Source organism: Delphinus delphis, chromosome 2, assembly GCF_949987515.2.
Source record: "Delphinus delphis chromosome 2, mDelDel1.2, whole genome shotgun sequence".
Taxonomy (NCBI): Eukaryota; Metazoa; Chordata; class Mammalia; order Artiodactyla; family Delphinidae; genus Delphinus; species Delphinus delphis.
This window is the reverse complement of record NC_082684.1, coordinates 129,845,394-129,858,996: the sequence shown is the minus strand read 5'-3', so window position 1 is coordinate 129,858,996 and position 13,603 is coordinate 129,845,394. Positions and strand designations below refer to the sequence as shown.

The 13,603-nt window shown below is 48.7% G+C and overlaps 1 protein-coding gene across 2 annotated transcripts; it reads left to right on the top strand.

Annotated features, from left to right (window-relative positions):
• The first annotated feature begins 329 nt into the window (after positions 1-329).
• TBC1D21 (TBC1 domain family member 21) lies at positions 330-13,338 on the top strand. Of its 2 annotated transcripts, XM_060003693.1 has the most exons (11): positions 330-389; positions 7,126-7,233; positions 7,372-7,475; positions 8,378-8,472; positions 8,990-9,100; positions 9,213-9,313; positions 10,208-10,304; positions 10,656-10,756; positions 12,035-12,151; positions 12,839-12,922; positions 13,306-13,338. In XM_060003693.1, the coding sequence occupies exons 1-11, from the start codon at positions 330-332 to the stop codon at positions 13,336-13,338; spliced, it is 1,011 nt and encodes a 336-aa protein (XP_059859676.1). The 2 variants fall into 2 exon arrangements, with proteins under 2 accessions (XP_059859676.1, XP_059859677.1); XM_060003694.1 differs by lacking the exon at positions 7,126-7,233.
• The last annotated feature ends 265 nt before the right edge of the window (positions 13,339-13,603 follow it).

Here is a 13,603-nt window from a genome sequence, read left to right as displayed (position 1 = left end):
TGTCCTCTGATCCCAACCCCCACTGCACATCCTGTAAGGGCTATAGTTTTCCTGGGTGACTGGGAGGTTTAGTCCCCTTGGTTCTTGGGTGTGTCTTAACCTCTAAAGCTGAGTGCTCCCATGTTCCAAGGTCTTTGTGATGAGGATTCCAGGGGCTTTGTGACACACAGTGGCTGGCTCTGTTCAAGTATGGAAGGTCAGAATAGGCCCAGTTCCTCCTGGGGATGCAACTCATAGGAAGATCACCTTCCCCTGCTTAATTAAAGCATCACTTAGGGCTCCAAGTGAGCTCTGGTCAGAGGCTGCTTTGAAGACAGCTAGCAGGGGCCATGACCACCCTCTCTCCTGAAAACAGCCTCTCTGCCAGGCAGTCGGCCTCCTTCATCCTGGTGGGTGCTCTTCATCAGCTCTGAGGCCCTCCCTCCCCAACCTCTGGCTTACATTAGGACCATTTTCCCCTGTTGGGTAGGAAGGACTAGAGCCCTGAGCTGGCCTCGAAAATGGAGCAGGGTAGGTTAAACCTTGGTCTCACCATCATTACAGACAACAGGACTGAAAAACACAGGTTCGTTTTTACCCTTCTATCTAAGCCAGTGTTACTTTTTCCCCGTATGTGACATTCTAACTTTAATGAGTCTAGGTCTGCAAGTTGTCTTAAAGATGCTGATAAATTTTCCACGGTGCTTTTGCCAACAATTTTGGTATGCTGCCACCAGGTGGCAGTAATGCTTTTGTTAGTAGGCAGTTCCATGTCCGATTAATGATACACTATTCAATTGAATTCAGCCTCAGTCATAAAATTTTCTATACAGTATATTTTTCAAAATCATAGTAACTAATTATAATGACCTTAACCAATCTCAAGTCTCATTAATCATAGCGATTTAGAGAGTGATACATAAAAAAGCAGAAATGAAAAACAGGCCTCTCTCTCCCGGAGTTTTAAATGTTATTGCTCTATTGAAGATTATCACGAGGCCTTGATTTGAATTTTCTTTATACCTCTCTTCATTTATCTGAAGTTAGAGAAGGATAATAATAAAATAACAAACTGTCATATAGCATTTATTAGGTACAATGACTGTTCTAAATGCATTATTTATATTCAGTCTCATCATAACTCTATGAGGTGGATGAAGCTATTATCTTCACTTGGAGAAAATTGAGAAATGAGAAAATTGAGAAAAATTTCACAATGAGAAAATTGAGGCCTAGGGACTAAGCAACTTGCCTACGGACCCACAGCTAGTAAGTGGCAGAGCTGGTATTTAAACCCAAACTGCGGAGTCCATCTTCTAAATCAGTGATTCTCCAAGAGTGGTGCCTGAGTCTGCAGCATCAACATCAAATGTAAGAAATGCAGATTCTTGAGCTCCAGATCTTCTGAACCAGAAACTCTGGGGATGGGGCCCATCGATCTGTGGTTTAACAAGCCCTCTGGGTGACTCTGACATGCAGCTAACTTTGAGAACCACTGTTGTTTTAAGCTATTTTTAAGATAACTATGCTATACTGATGATACACCCTCCACGCCTGGGTTACTAATAATCACCCAGATAACTTTCAAGTTGCACACATCCCCCCCAAGCTTTCTACTATCAATATGCCTGCCCTCCTTGGGCCACACCCTCTCCCCTTGGTAAGAATCACTAACATGGTTACTGTTGGGAGTATGTCTTGTCCCTCAGATGAACTCAGGCTTTATTGAGGGCTCTGTTGCTATGAGTATTCAGAGGAACACAGCATCAAAAACCCTCATAGAAAGTTTTCCTTATCCTCCAGTGGCTTTCTTATTTTACTAACAATACTGGAGAAAATTCTTAAACCCAGTGATGCAGAGGGGGAAGGAGAGTAGAAAGATGTATGCCTGTAGCCAAGGCTGCTAGCAGATGTTAGAGAGGCTGAACCATTTAAGGCTCCCACTTCTGGACCCCTTTTCCAGAGGAAGCATGGCCAAGCTTTCCCCAGGTTTGCCCGTGGAGACCTTTAACCTGCTTAGGCACACCACAAAGGTGGGAGGAGATTTCCACACCTGCTCTACCTGGCAGTACCCTTCCCAGGGGACTAGGAAAGGCACTACTGCAGAGCTGAAGAGTACCCAGCACCTCGAGGACTACCAGGGTCTCCTCCTGGATGACTAGGTCATTGTACCCAGATTGTGGGCAGGGTGTTAATAGGTTGGCGGAGCAAGGAACGGAGGAATATAGGAGGATGAAGATGGATTTGAGTGGCCATTGAGATGACCACCTCCTTTACTTTGAAGGACCCCAGATACAGATTCTATTCACTTTATTATTTTTTTTGGCCGCGCTGCACTGCATGACGGATCTTAGGCATAGACAGGAGGTATGGATGTAGGTGAAGAGAGGAAGGGGACTTCCTGTGGAAATTCCTACACACACACACCAATGTAGCCCTCTGCAGGTGGTCAGGCTTTTTGTGCTTGTCCTTTGCTTGCTAGCAAATGTCTTAAATGTTCTGGTGGGTGGCCCGTAGATTGCTCGGGTATGGGGAGATTCAGGGAAGTGGCTGCGCAGAGAGAAGTGGAGTTTGCTGGAAGGAGAAGTCAGTGGCTTTTTATAAACAAATTCAGCCATGGCAAAGTAGGCAGGTGGCCAATTGTTGCAGGTAGAGGTTTAGTAATGCAAATTGTCCGAGCACTCAGCAGATGCCTTCTTGCGATGTTTCCGATTATCTCTGCCTTATTATGTTGATGCCGTATCTTTTATTATAGTGTTCTGTGCATAGTACTTTGATTACTTTGCCACTTCCATTGTGTCCAACCCTTTTTTCATAACTTTGTTCATCATTTATTTTTTAATCTTTCCATGGCATTTAATTTTAAGGTATACCTTTTGTTAACAGCGTATGTAGGGCGTATAGTTTTTATTCAAACTGAAATTTCTTGTCTTTTACACTCCCTGGTGGCATGGCGTTGGGGTTAAGCACCCTGACTCTTGCAACAAACAGCTCAGGGTTCAAATCTCAGCTCTGATATTTACTGTACGACTTCAAATATACTAATTAACCCTCTAGGGCTCTGGTTCCCTAATATATAAAACAGTGTAACAACCTCTCCTACCTCATAGGTGGCTGTGAAGATTAGAAGGTTGGTAAATATAAAGTGCTTAGACTATCATCAGTGCTTTTTAAATGTTTACAACTAATAAGGGAATTTAAGCATTTATTTCCATAATCGATTTCTTTGGATTTCTATCATTTTTATGCTTTATGCGTTTATTGATTCCTTGTTGTTTCCTGTATGGTTTGTTTTTATTTTTTAAAGTAAATTTGAGGGACTTCCCTCGTGGTCCAGCGGTTAAGACTCCGCGCTTCCACTGCAGGGGGCATGGTTCGATCCCTGGTCGGGGAATTAAGATCCTGCATGCCTAAGATCCAACACGCAGTGCAGCGCAGCCAAAAAAATAAAATAAAAAATAATAAAGTGAATTAAAAGGATAACGTTCTATTCCTATAAATCTCTAATTTTAAAAGTAAAAAATAAAACAATTTCTTCTGACACTATCCTTCAATCTAATAAAAAATTGAATTTGTAGTTAATAATCTTTCCACAAAGAATACTCCAGGCCTAGATGGCTTCACTGGTGAGTTATACCAAATTCTGAAGAAAGAAATAATACTAACTCTATACAAACTATTCTAAAAAATTGAAAAGCCGGAATACATCCCTACTTATTCTATGAGGCCAACATTACCCTGATGCCAAAATCAAAGACATTACAAGAAAACAAAATTATAGACCAATATCTCTCATGAACAATGATGCAAAAATCCTAAATAAAACTGTAGTAAATAATAGCCAATGATGTCTAAAAAGGATAATACAGGGGCTTCCCTGGTGGCACAGTGGATAAGAATCTGCCTTCCAATGCAGGGGACACAGGTTCGAATCCTGGTTCGGAAGATCCCACATGCCATAGAGCAACTAAGCCCGTGCGTCACAACTACTGAGCCTGTGCTCAAGAGCCCGTGCTCTGCAACAAGAGAAGCCACCGCAATGAGAAGCCCACGTACCACAACGAAGAGTAGCCCCCGCTTGCCACAACTAGAGAAAGCCCGCGCTCAGCAACAAAGACCCAACACAGCAAAAAACAAATTAAATTAAAATTAATTAAAATTTAAAAAATTAAAAGGATAATACATCACCAGCGCGGTTTATCCAAGGAATGATTTAACATTCAGAATAATTCAATATAATTTACCATTTTAGCAAACTGCAGAAAGAAAAACCATATGATCATCTCAGTAAATGCAGAACATCCCTGATAAAAACTCTCAGCAAATTAGGAAGAGAAGGGAACTTCCTCAACCTGATAAAGGGCATCTACCAAAAGCCTATGGTTAACATCATACACAATCATGAAAGCCTGAATGCTTTTCCTCTAAGATTAGGAACAAAGCAAAGATGTCTGCTCTCACCACTTTTATTCGACATTGCCCTTGAAGTTCTAGCCAGTGCATAAAACATGAAAAAGAAATAAAAGGCATCCAGCCTGGAAAGGAAGAAGTGAAACTGCCTTTATTCACAGATAACATGATCATCTATGTCAGGGTTAGCAAACTTTTTCTGTAAAGGTCAAGATAGTAAGTACTTTAGTCTTTGTGTGCCATACATCTCTGTTGTAACTACTTAACTCTGCCATTGTAGCATGAAAGCAGCCATAGACAACAAATGAGTGAATGGGCATGGCTGTGTGCCAATAAAACTTTATTTAAAAAAACAGATTAGATGCCTGATTTGGCCCATGGGTTGTAGATTGCTGATCATTGGCCTATGTAACAAATCCTATGGATACACCAAAAAAGCTACTAGGACTAATAAGTGAGGTTAGCAAGGTCGTAGGATACAAGATCAATATATAAAAATCCACTGTATCTGTATATACTAGCAATGAAGAGTTGGAAGTTGAAAGTTTAAAAATAACACTTTTACAGTAGCATCCCCCAAAATGAGACATTTAGGGATAAATCTGACAAAATACATGAATAACCTACACGCCAAAAACCACAAAACACTGCTGAAAGAAATTAAAGAAGACCTAAATAAATGCAGAAATATACTGTGTTCATGGGTCAGAAGATTCAATAGCGTTATCAATTTTCCCAAATTGATCTATAGGTTCAATGCAATCCCCATCAAAATCACAACTGTCTTTATTGTAGAAATTGAGCGGGAGAGGCCACAGCAGTGAGAGGCCTGCGTACCACAAAAAGAAAAAAAAAAAAAAAAGAAATGTATTGTAGAAATTGATCAATTGACTAAAATTCATGAGGAAATGTATTCCTAAAGTTCATGCACTCCCTTTTACAATTAAGGATCCCAGGACACAGCCCAGCTCTGCCTGTTCCCTTCTGCTTCCTGCTGAGTGTTGCAGTCTCTGAGTATAGGTTGGGAGATCATGATGGCTGTCAGGGGGGCAGAAGCCTGGCTCTGCTCAGCTCAGGTGACAGTGCCTATGCAGTCGGGACATGGCATCAGGGCAGACCCTGCTTCTCAAGGTTAGGCGAAGGCCAAGATTTTTTGTACCTTCTAGGGCCCATATGTCCTATTTTGGTTCAGAAGATGGAACATGTATGAGTCATTAAAGTGTACTGCTCAATCCATCCCAATAGAACATGGAACTAGTGGAAATTATCCCCAATTTGGGCCTGTGGGCTCTAATTTTTAATTTCCAGGGCTGTTTTACTTCTAACACCTTTCTACACATGTGGTCAGTGGACCAGCCTCAGCAATCCCCTGGGAGCTTGTTAGAAATGTGTCATCTTGGGCCCCACTCCAAACCTTCTGAGTTAAAAACTGCGTTTAAAGAAGATCCTCGGGTGACTCGTAAGCAAATGTAAATTTGAGTCACACATGTGCACATTCAGGTATATATTAATGGGAAGTTGGGAGTTATACACATCAGATATGTCTAGTCACCTGCCAAGCTCTGTCCATCACCACACTTTCAAGTCTGCTATGTGGCATTTCAAGATATTCTCTCCAATACAAGACTCCTAGGAATCTTCCCCTGTTCCAACAGGAATTCAACTCCTAATTATTGTTTTATGAGCATTTTAAATTACTTTGTATGCATTGCACTCACTTTCCACACACACACACACACACACACACACACACACACACACACACACACACACACACACACACCCCTGATGTAAACCAGAAACCATTCCTTATGATGCATTGTTCTGCTCTTTTAGGAAAGCTAAAATGGAGCTCCTGGCTGTGTTTAATTAGTGCTTGTTTTATATTTTTCCATTATCAAAGCAGTATATATTATTATAGAAAAGTTTGAAAATATAAGAAAAAGGGGAAAATTACTTATAATCCTATCACTCAAAGATAATCACTGTTTTGTTTTTAGGTGGGTTTTCTCAGGGTTTTTTTCTAACAGGATTTTTTTTTTTTTTTTGCGGTACGCGGGCCTCTCACTGTTGTGGCCTCTCCCGCTGCGGAGCACAGGCTCCGGACGCGCAGGCTCAGCAACCATGGCCCACGGGCCCAGCCGCTCCACGGCATGTGGGATCCTCCCGGACCGGGGCACGAACCCGTGTCCCCTGCATCGGCAGGCGGACCCTCAACCACTGCGCCACCAGGGAAGCCCCCTAACAGGATTTTTATAGTGGTTAATTCGCTCTAAGACTATATAATGTGAAGCTTTTATAATATGTAACAGATGTATGGAGTATGGTACACAGAGAGAGTAGATACTGAATACACAGTTTTGTTTTCTGCTTTTTGTCCGTTAACATTTGTATTTTCTCAGATTATTATTCTTTCCTTGTAAGCATCAATTTAAATGCCTCACACTATTCCATTAAGCATATAAACCATAGTTTACTTAACTATTCCCTTATTGCACAACAGTTAGAGAGTGCTTGCATTTTTCATTTTGGTAAGTAGTGTGCAATGAAAATGACTGTGCATACAGCATTTTTCTATATATTTTCAGTAATTTCCTCAGGATAAATTTCCAGAAGTGAGTCAGAGGCTGTGAACTTTGATTCACATTGCAAAATCCAGAGTATATCACTTAAAAATCACACTTAAAGAAAAGCCAAAGGTTCCTAACAGAGGGCTGAGGTGGTTGTCCTTGGCAGGTGAAGAGAAAACCACCCATTGACAAGACGGAATGGGATGGCTTCTTTGACGAGAACGGTCACTTGGCCAAGTCACGAGACTCCATTTGTGTTAACATCCTGGAAAGGGTATGGTCCTCAGCTACCCTTGGCCTCACCCCGGAACTGGGGGACATGGGCAGGCAAGGGGACAAGCATGGCATTGGGAGGGGCCCTTTTGGCAAGCATCTGGAAGGCGCACGACCTCTCACCTCCACCCCTCCCCAGGGTCTGCACCCCTTCGTGAGGACGGAAGCCTGGAAATTCCTTACGGGCTACTACTCATGGCAGAGTTCCCAGGATGAGCGGCTCATGGTGGACAGCACAAGGAGGTAGAACGTTCCAGATCCTGTCAGGGGAGGGTGGCTGGCGGTGCAGGTGGGAGGGGGTGCCCACCCCAGCCTGGTAGGTTCAGGCTTCTTCCTTCAAATGGACTTCTCTTTCCAAGAGACAAAATCCCCACGGCTCTGCCGACTCGGGGCCCACATTCAGGGGGCATCGGTACCTTCCCCCATCCCCACTCCCGACCCCGCACCCCAGCCCGGCCATGTTTACCAGTCCTCACTCTGCTGACTTAAGCTGGATCCCAGCACCTCCCAGCTGTCCTCCCCACACCGCCCAGCTCAGCCCAGCCCAGCCATCCCTAGACCTGTGCAGCCTTCTTGAGGTGGAGAAAATTCAGTTAAAGATTTAACTTTAACACAGTATTTAACTGAAGATCCTTCGATTAAATACACCTGCAAAGACCCTTTTCCCAAATAAGGTCATATTCACAGGTTCCAGGGGTTAGGGCATGGACTTCCCTTTGGGGGTCACCATTCAACCCACGACACCACCTAAGCTCGTTCTAATGATGGGCACAAAACACTGCTTCATCCAGTCCTTCTAATTCTGAGGCATAGGTGCTAGTGTTAGCCCCATTCTACAGACAAGGAAACTGAGGCTTAGGGAGGGCTGGTGATATCCCCAAGTCTTGACCCTAGTGGCAGACACCCAGTACTTAAGTTGTAATCCAGGATTCAGGTGCAGTGGTCAGACTGCAGAGCCAGAGGTTAAACCTGTCACCCCGCTGCACTCCAGGCAGACATCAGATGATGGTTAGGGCTGGCAGAGGCGGGGAGAGGGGAGGCAGCACAGGTAGCAGGCACTGCCTGGGTGAGGGCACTGCTCAGGGTTACCCCGACTGGCCTGGAAGGGAAGGCTGCCTCGTTCAGCCTCAGTTCCGTTCTCACAGGAAGAACTACAAGGCCTTATGCCAGATGTACGAGAAGATTCAGCCCCTTCTGGAAAACCTGCACCGGAACTTCATAGAGACTCGGAATAACATCGGTGAGCCAAGGAGGGTGGGCTGTGCTGGGCAGAGGGGAGGGTTGGAGGTCATCCCTGCACCACCTCAGTCACATCTGTGCGCTGGTTCCTGGGAGCTGCCTTGACATATGCCAGGAATTTTGCCAGCTAAACCTCGGTTAGTCTGTCCGCCTGGCTCTACTGGCTGCCCCTAGATGCCCAGCACTGTGTATCCCTGGGTGTATGTTGTTTCTGCTGTTTGTCTACATCTCTTCCCGCCTTGGCCTTGAACTAGATTGAATTAGTTCAATGGGGGGGTGGGGGGGTGGGACATACCTGGCAAAGGGTACAGCCTGGTCAAAGATTTGGAGGTGGGAAAAAGCCCAGGCAGCTCAGGTTGTGGTGAGAGGCAAAGCCTGGTGGACTGATGTACCTTTTTCATGGCCCCCTTCCCAGGATGTCCTGGGTCCTAGCCTCTTGGAATGAGGGGAATAAACTCACCCATGGACCTTCTGCTGGAGGTGATCTGGTGCCTCACCATCCCTTGCCCCCCACCTAGCATACGACATCCAGAAACTCTATGACAAAGACCCCCTGGGCAATGTCCTTATTGATAAGAAGAGGCTGGAGAAGATTCTGCTCCTGAGTTACGTCTGCAACACCCAGGCAGGTGCGCCAGAGGGCTGGGTCTCCCTTCAGCCCCCTCTTCTCAACCCCTTCCTGGGATAAGGCCGGTCCAAGCCCAGGCTCCGCCCCTCCTCACTAGCTCCCCTCCACCCCAGAGTACCAGCAGGGCTTCCATGAGATGGTGATGCTTTTCCAGCTGATGGTGGAACATGACCATGAGACCTTCTGGCTTTTCCAGTTCTTCCTGCAGAAAACGGTGAGAGCTGAGCCTGGCTTAGGGACCACCCCCATTCCTCAAACGACCCCTTGAGGTTCGGCAGGCACTGGCAGCCCCAGCCATTTCCTCCAGCCCTGAAGCAGCCCTCTGGGTCCCAGAGGAGCTTCTCCCATGGAAAGACAATGCCAGCCCCGGTGGGGTGTGTTCTGGTTGGGGGGTGGCAAGCATTGGAACTGAGAAGGTGGGTAATGATGCTCTGGGTCCAGCTCTTGTCAAACCTTGAAAGGTTTGGCAAGGCCCAGTGAGGCCCACCTTTCTCCGGGCATTACCCTCCCAAAACATGGCTCTGCTCCTGCAAATCCTCTACGGCTCCCCACAGCCTCCAGAATAAAATCCAGAAACCGCAGCCAGACATTCAAGCTTCTGTCTTCAGTCTTGTCTCCCACAGTTACCTTCACACGACCTGCATCCGGCCCCCCAGGACGCCCCCCACACTGTGAGGTGGAGGGCTTTTGAAGGTGCTGCCCCCCATTACTCCCTTTCTGGAAAACCTTTCCTCATGAGCTGTGAGAAGCTACCCAGAACCCACCCCCATCCCTCTCTCCATCCCTGCAACAGTGTGCACACTGCTCTTTCCTTGTCCTGATTGGTCCAGACCCATGGCATGTGTCTGGAGGAATAACTGGTCTCACTGCATTGTGAGCCACTCCTGAGACATCTCCACATGCCCACCATACACACACACACACACCAGACACAGACATGATGTGTGTTTGCAAACACACATACACTGACACTCAGACTCACACAGAGACACGTGCCCGGCCCAGAGCCAGACACGCACAGGGCCTCCAGAATTGGGGAGCTGATGAAGCAAGACTGACTCTTCTGATGCTTTCAAGGGGTTCCCTCCCTCCCACCCATCTTCCCCAGGAGCACAGCTGTGTCATCAACATCGGGGTGGGCAAGAACCTCGACATGCTCAACAACGTGATCAACTTCCTGGACCCCGTGTTTGCTGAGCACTTAAGTGAGTGCGCCCCTCTGCCATCTTACACGTCCTCCAACCAGAGCAGGCGTGGGAGGGGGCCGGGACACAGTCCAAGGCAGTGGCGCCCAATCATGTGAGAGGGAGCAAGGTCATTTGGTCTTTTCTTTGGGCCCCAGCGAGAGGGTTCATCTGGATGGGGTTGAAATCTGGACAGTTGAAAATCCACCCCAAACAGTCTCCAAGGGCAGATGGAAAAGTGACAGCCCAGGTCTTTGTATTTTCCAGCGTGTTTATGTGCTCAGTTGTTTGGCCTCATCTGTCTGTCTTTGCTTTATCTCCTGTTCCCCTGACCATGGCCCCCTGGCTGGCACCCTGCTTCTCTCCCCACAGAAGGGAAGGGTGCGGGGGCCGTGCAGTCCCTCTTCCCCTGGTTCTGCCTCTACTTTCAACGTGCCTTCAAGTCCTTCGACGACGTCTGGAGGCTCTGGGAGGTGAGGCGCTCCTCTGGGGCAGAGGATAGACCCTACCCCTAGGGCAGGCGGCAGGGAAGCCCTTTTCCTTGCCTCCCTTGATTGCTGGCTTTGGATGGAGTTCACTGGGATATATTGGGCCACTGAGCCTGCTTCCGCCCTGTTGGGAGATGACAGAGCATCAGTTGGTCCCTCTGTTCATCTAATCCCACCACTGTACCTTCTCAGGGCAGCGCAGGCAGGAGGGGCCTCGTGGCCTGTGCGGTGGAAGCCTGGCCTGCGTTCAGCTTCCCTGCCACCCTGCCTGTGCAAGGGGCCTCACTCTGCTCTCACTTTCCCAGCCACCTCTTCCTCGGCCTTCCCCTCCACCTGAGCACCCACTTCTTCTGAGCCCTGACTTCTGGAGAAGGTGGGGCCCCCAAGGACAGGTCGCACCTGCAGTTATTTGACCCTAGTCTCCGGGGCATCAGCAGATGAACCTCCCCGCGAACAGGCCCACCGCCCATCACTGCCCTGCCCAGTGGCTGCCACTGCCTGCAGGATCCGGCCCACCGCTCAGTCTGACATTCAGTGCCTCAGAAATCAACTCCCCCCACCTCACCCCTCCCTCCTGGCCTGCTGGTCTCCATGCTCAAGTCCATGACCACTGCCAGGCCTTTGGTGACACCCCTGGATTGTTGACTTTCCATCAACTGTTGCTTTGCCAAAGCTCCACTCAAATGCTACAGAGAGGGCTTCCCTGGTGGTGCAGTGGTTGAGAGTCCGCCTGCTGATGCAGGGGACACGGGTTCGTGCCCCGGTCCGGGAAGATCCCACATGCCGCAGAGCGGCTGGGCCCGTGAGCCATGGCCGCTGAGCCTGCGTGTCCGGAGCCTGTGCTCCGCAGCGGGAGAGGCCACAACAGTGAGAGGCCCGCGTACCGCAAAAAAAAAAAAAAAAAAAAAAAAATGCTACAGAGAGTTACCCAGTCATTCTTGGCATTCTCCCTCTCTCTCTCTCCCTCTCCCACCTTCTGTCTTGCTCCCTCCCTCCTTCCCTTCTTCCCTCTCTCATTCTCTCTCCCTCCTCCTGCCCTCTCTCTAGTGAATTCCCTGAAGGCTTTTTCCCTGAGTCCCCCAACAGAAGCACCATGCCTAGAACCCCAGAGGTTGAATGAACGAATGACTGAATGAATGAGCACGTCGGCAGCAAGGCCCAGACATGATGGACGGGGCCACGTGGCTGGTGGGTACCGCACCATCCCATAGGCGTCTGCGGTGTCAGGCCACAGGCCAGGCTGAGGCTCGCCCACCTCTGCAGGTCCTGCTGACGGGAAAGCCCTGCAGGAACTTCCAGGTGCTGGTGGCCTACAGCATGCTGCAGATGGTGCGCACGCAGGTGCTGCAGGAGAGCATGACGGGCGACGACATCCTCCTGGTGAGAGCACCCTCGGGCCCGGCCCGGCCCCACCGGCTCCTGGAGGCCCGCGACACCCACTCCATCCCTGGGGAAGGCCCCTGGGTCGGGGGCCCTGGACTCCAGCAGCCCCTTTGCCCCTGGGCAGGAATAGTGACGAGACTGACGTACCCCGAACACTGTGCTGCATGCTTTTAGAGACCAGCTTGTTTAAGCCTCATGACACGCCTGGCACAGAGGGGCCATAACGCTCATCGTCATCATCACCCGTGTTCAGCAAATGGGGAAACTGAGGCCCTGAACAGTTCTTAAGCTTTAGGCTTGACAGACTGACAGTGAACTCTTTGGCCCTAGGGTCCTCCTGTGACAAAAGACCTGGAATTTTCCAACAATTCTAAAAAGCAGCGGAAGGCTTTGTCAAAAACATCTTAGAGAGCACCCCAATCAAAAAATGAGTCATCCTAGAAGCCCATGAGACGCTCGGTGGAACCCCAGGACTCCCTAGAGCCCAGAATGAAAACTGCATTTACCATCTTCCCAACAGAGAAAATTCCATTGGTACAATTTCAGGCAGTGTGCCAAGCTGGTGGTGGGGGAGATCAGCTGGCCCCAGTGACTGCCGTGAGCAGCGGTCTTGTCCCCTTGAAGCGTCAGGTCGCTGCCTGTGCCCGGGGAGACCTGATTCCGCCCCACCTTCTCCCGGCACAGGCGTGCAACAACCTCATAGACCTTGATGTTGCTGAGCTGGTCTCTGCTGCCTGCACAGCCTACGCGGAGCTCGTCCAAAAGGATGTAAGTTACCCCGATTACTTGTCCTCCTTCCCTTCCTCCTCCAAGAAGCCCTCCCCAGTCTCCCAAGCCCAGCCCATGGCAGGTGTATTCAACTTCAGGGACACAGCTTGTGCTATGTTCTCTGCCACCAACCCACAGGGCTTGCTCTGCATGGACTTCTTACAGGTTTGCCTGTGTAACTCCTGCCTCCCCAAGTAGATAGACTGTGCTTCCCGAGAACATGGCCCTCTTCCCTCGTTCCCTGCGTCCATCCCGGCAGATCTGGGCACAGGGCGGGGCACCCAGGGGCTCAGGAGAATGTCACTGGCTGAATGAAGCGAAGAATGAGAGCGACAGACCAATGTCTGTCTGCCTCTACCTGCCGGAACCTTCCTCTCCCCCAGGTTCCTCAGCCATTAAAGGATTTCTTTCTCTGAGGATACTCACAAGGAACAGACGCCCTCAACAGACAGAATGAGGTGGTGCTTCAGCCGCGCGGTCAGGATCAAGTCCGATGGGGCGTTCGGGTGAGGGTATAGGTAATACAGCTGTGACAGCAACAGCCTCCTGGAGTCATGGTTCATGGTAAGCAGTGTGTTTCCCGGGGGGGGGCGCATAAGAGCAGAGACAGGATTGTTTAACGAGACGAGAGATTGCGAGGGCTAGAGAGAGGGCACACACTGGGAGGAGACTGTGCTGGTC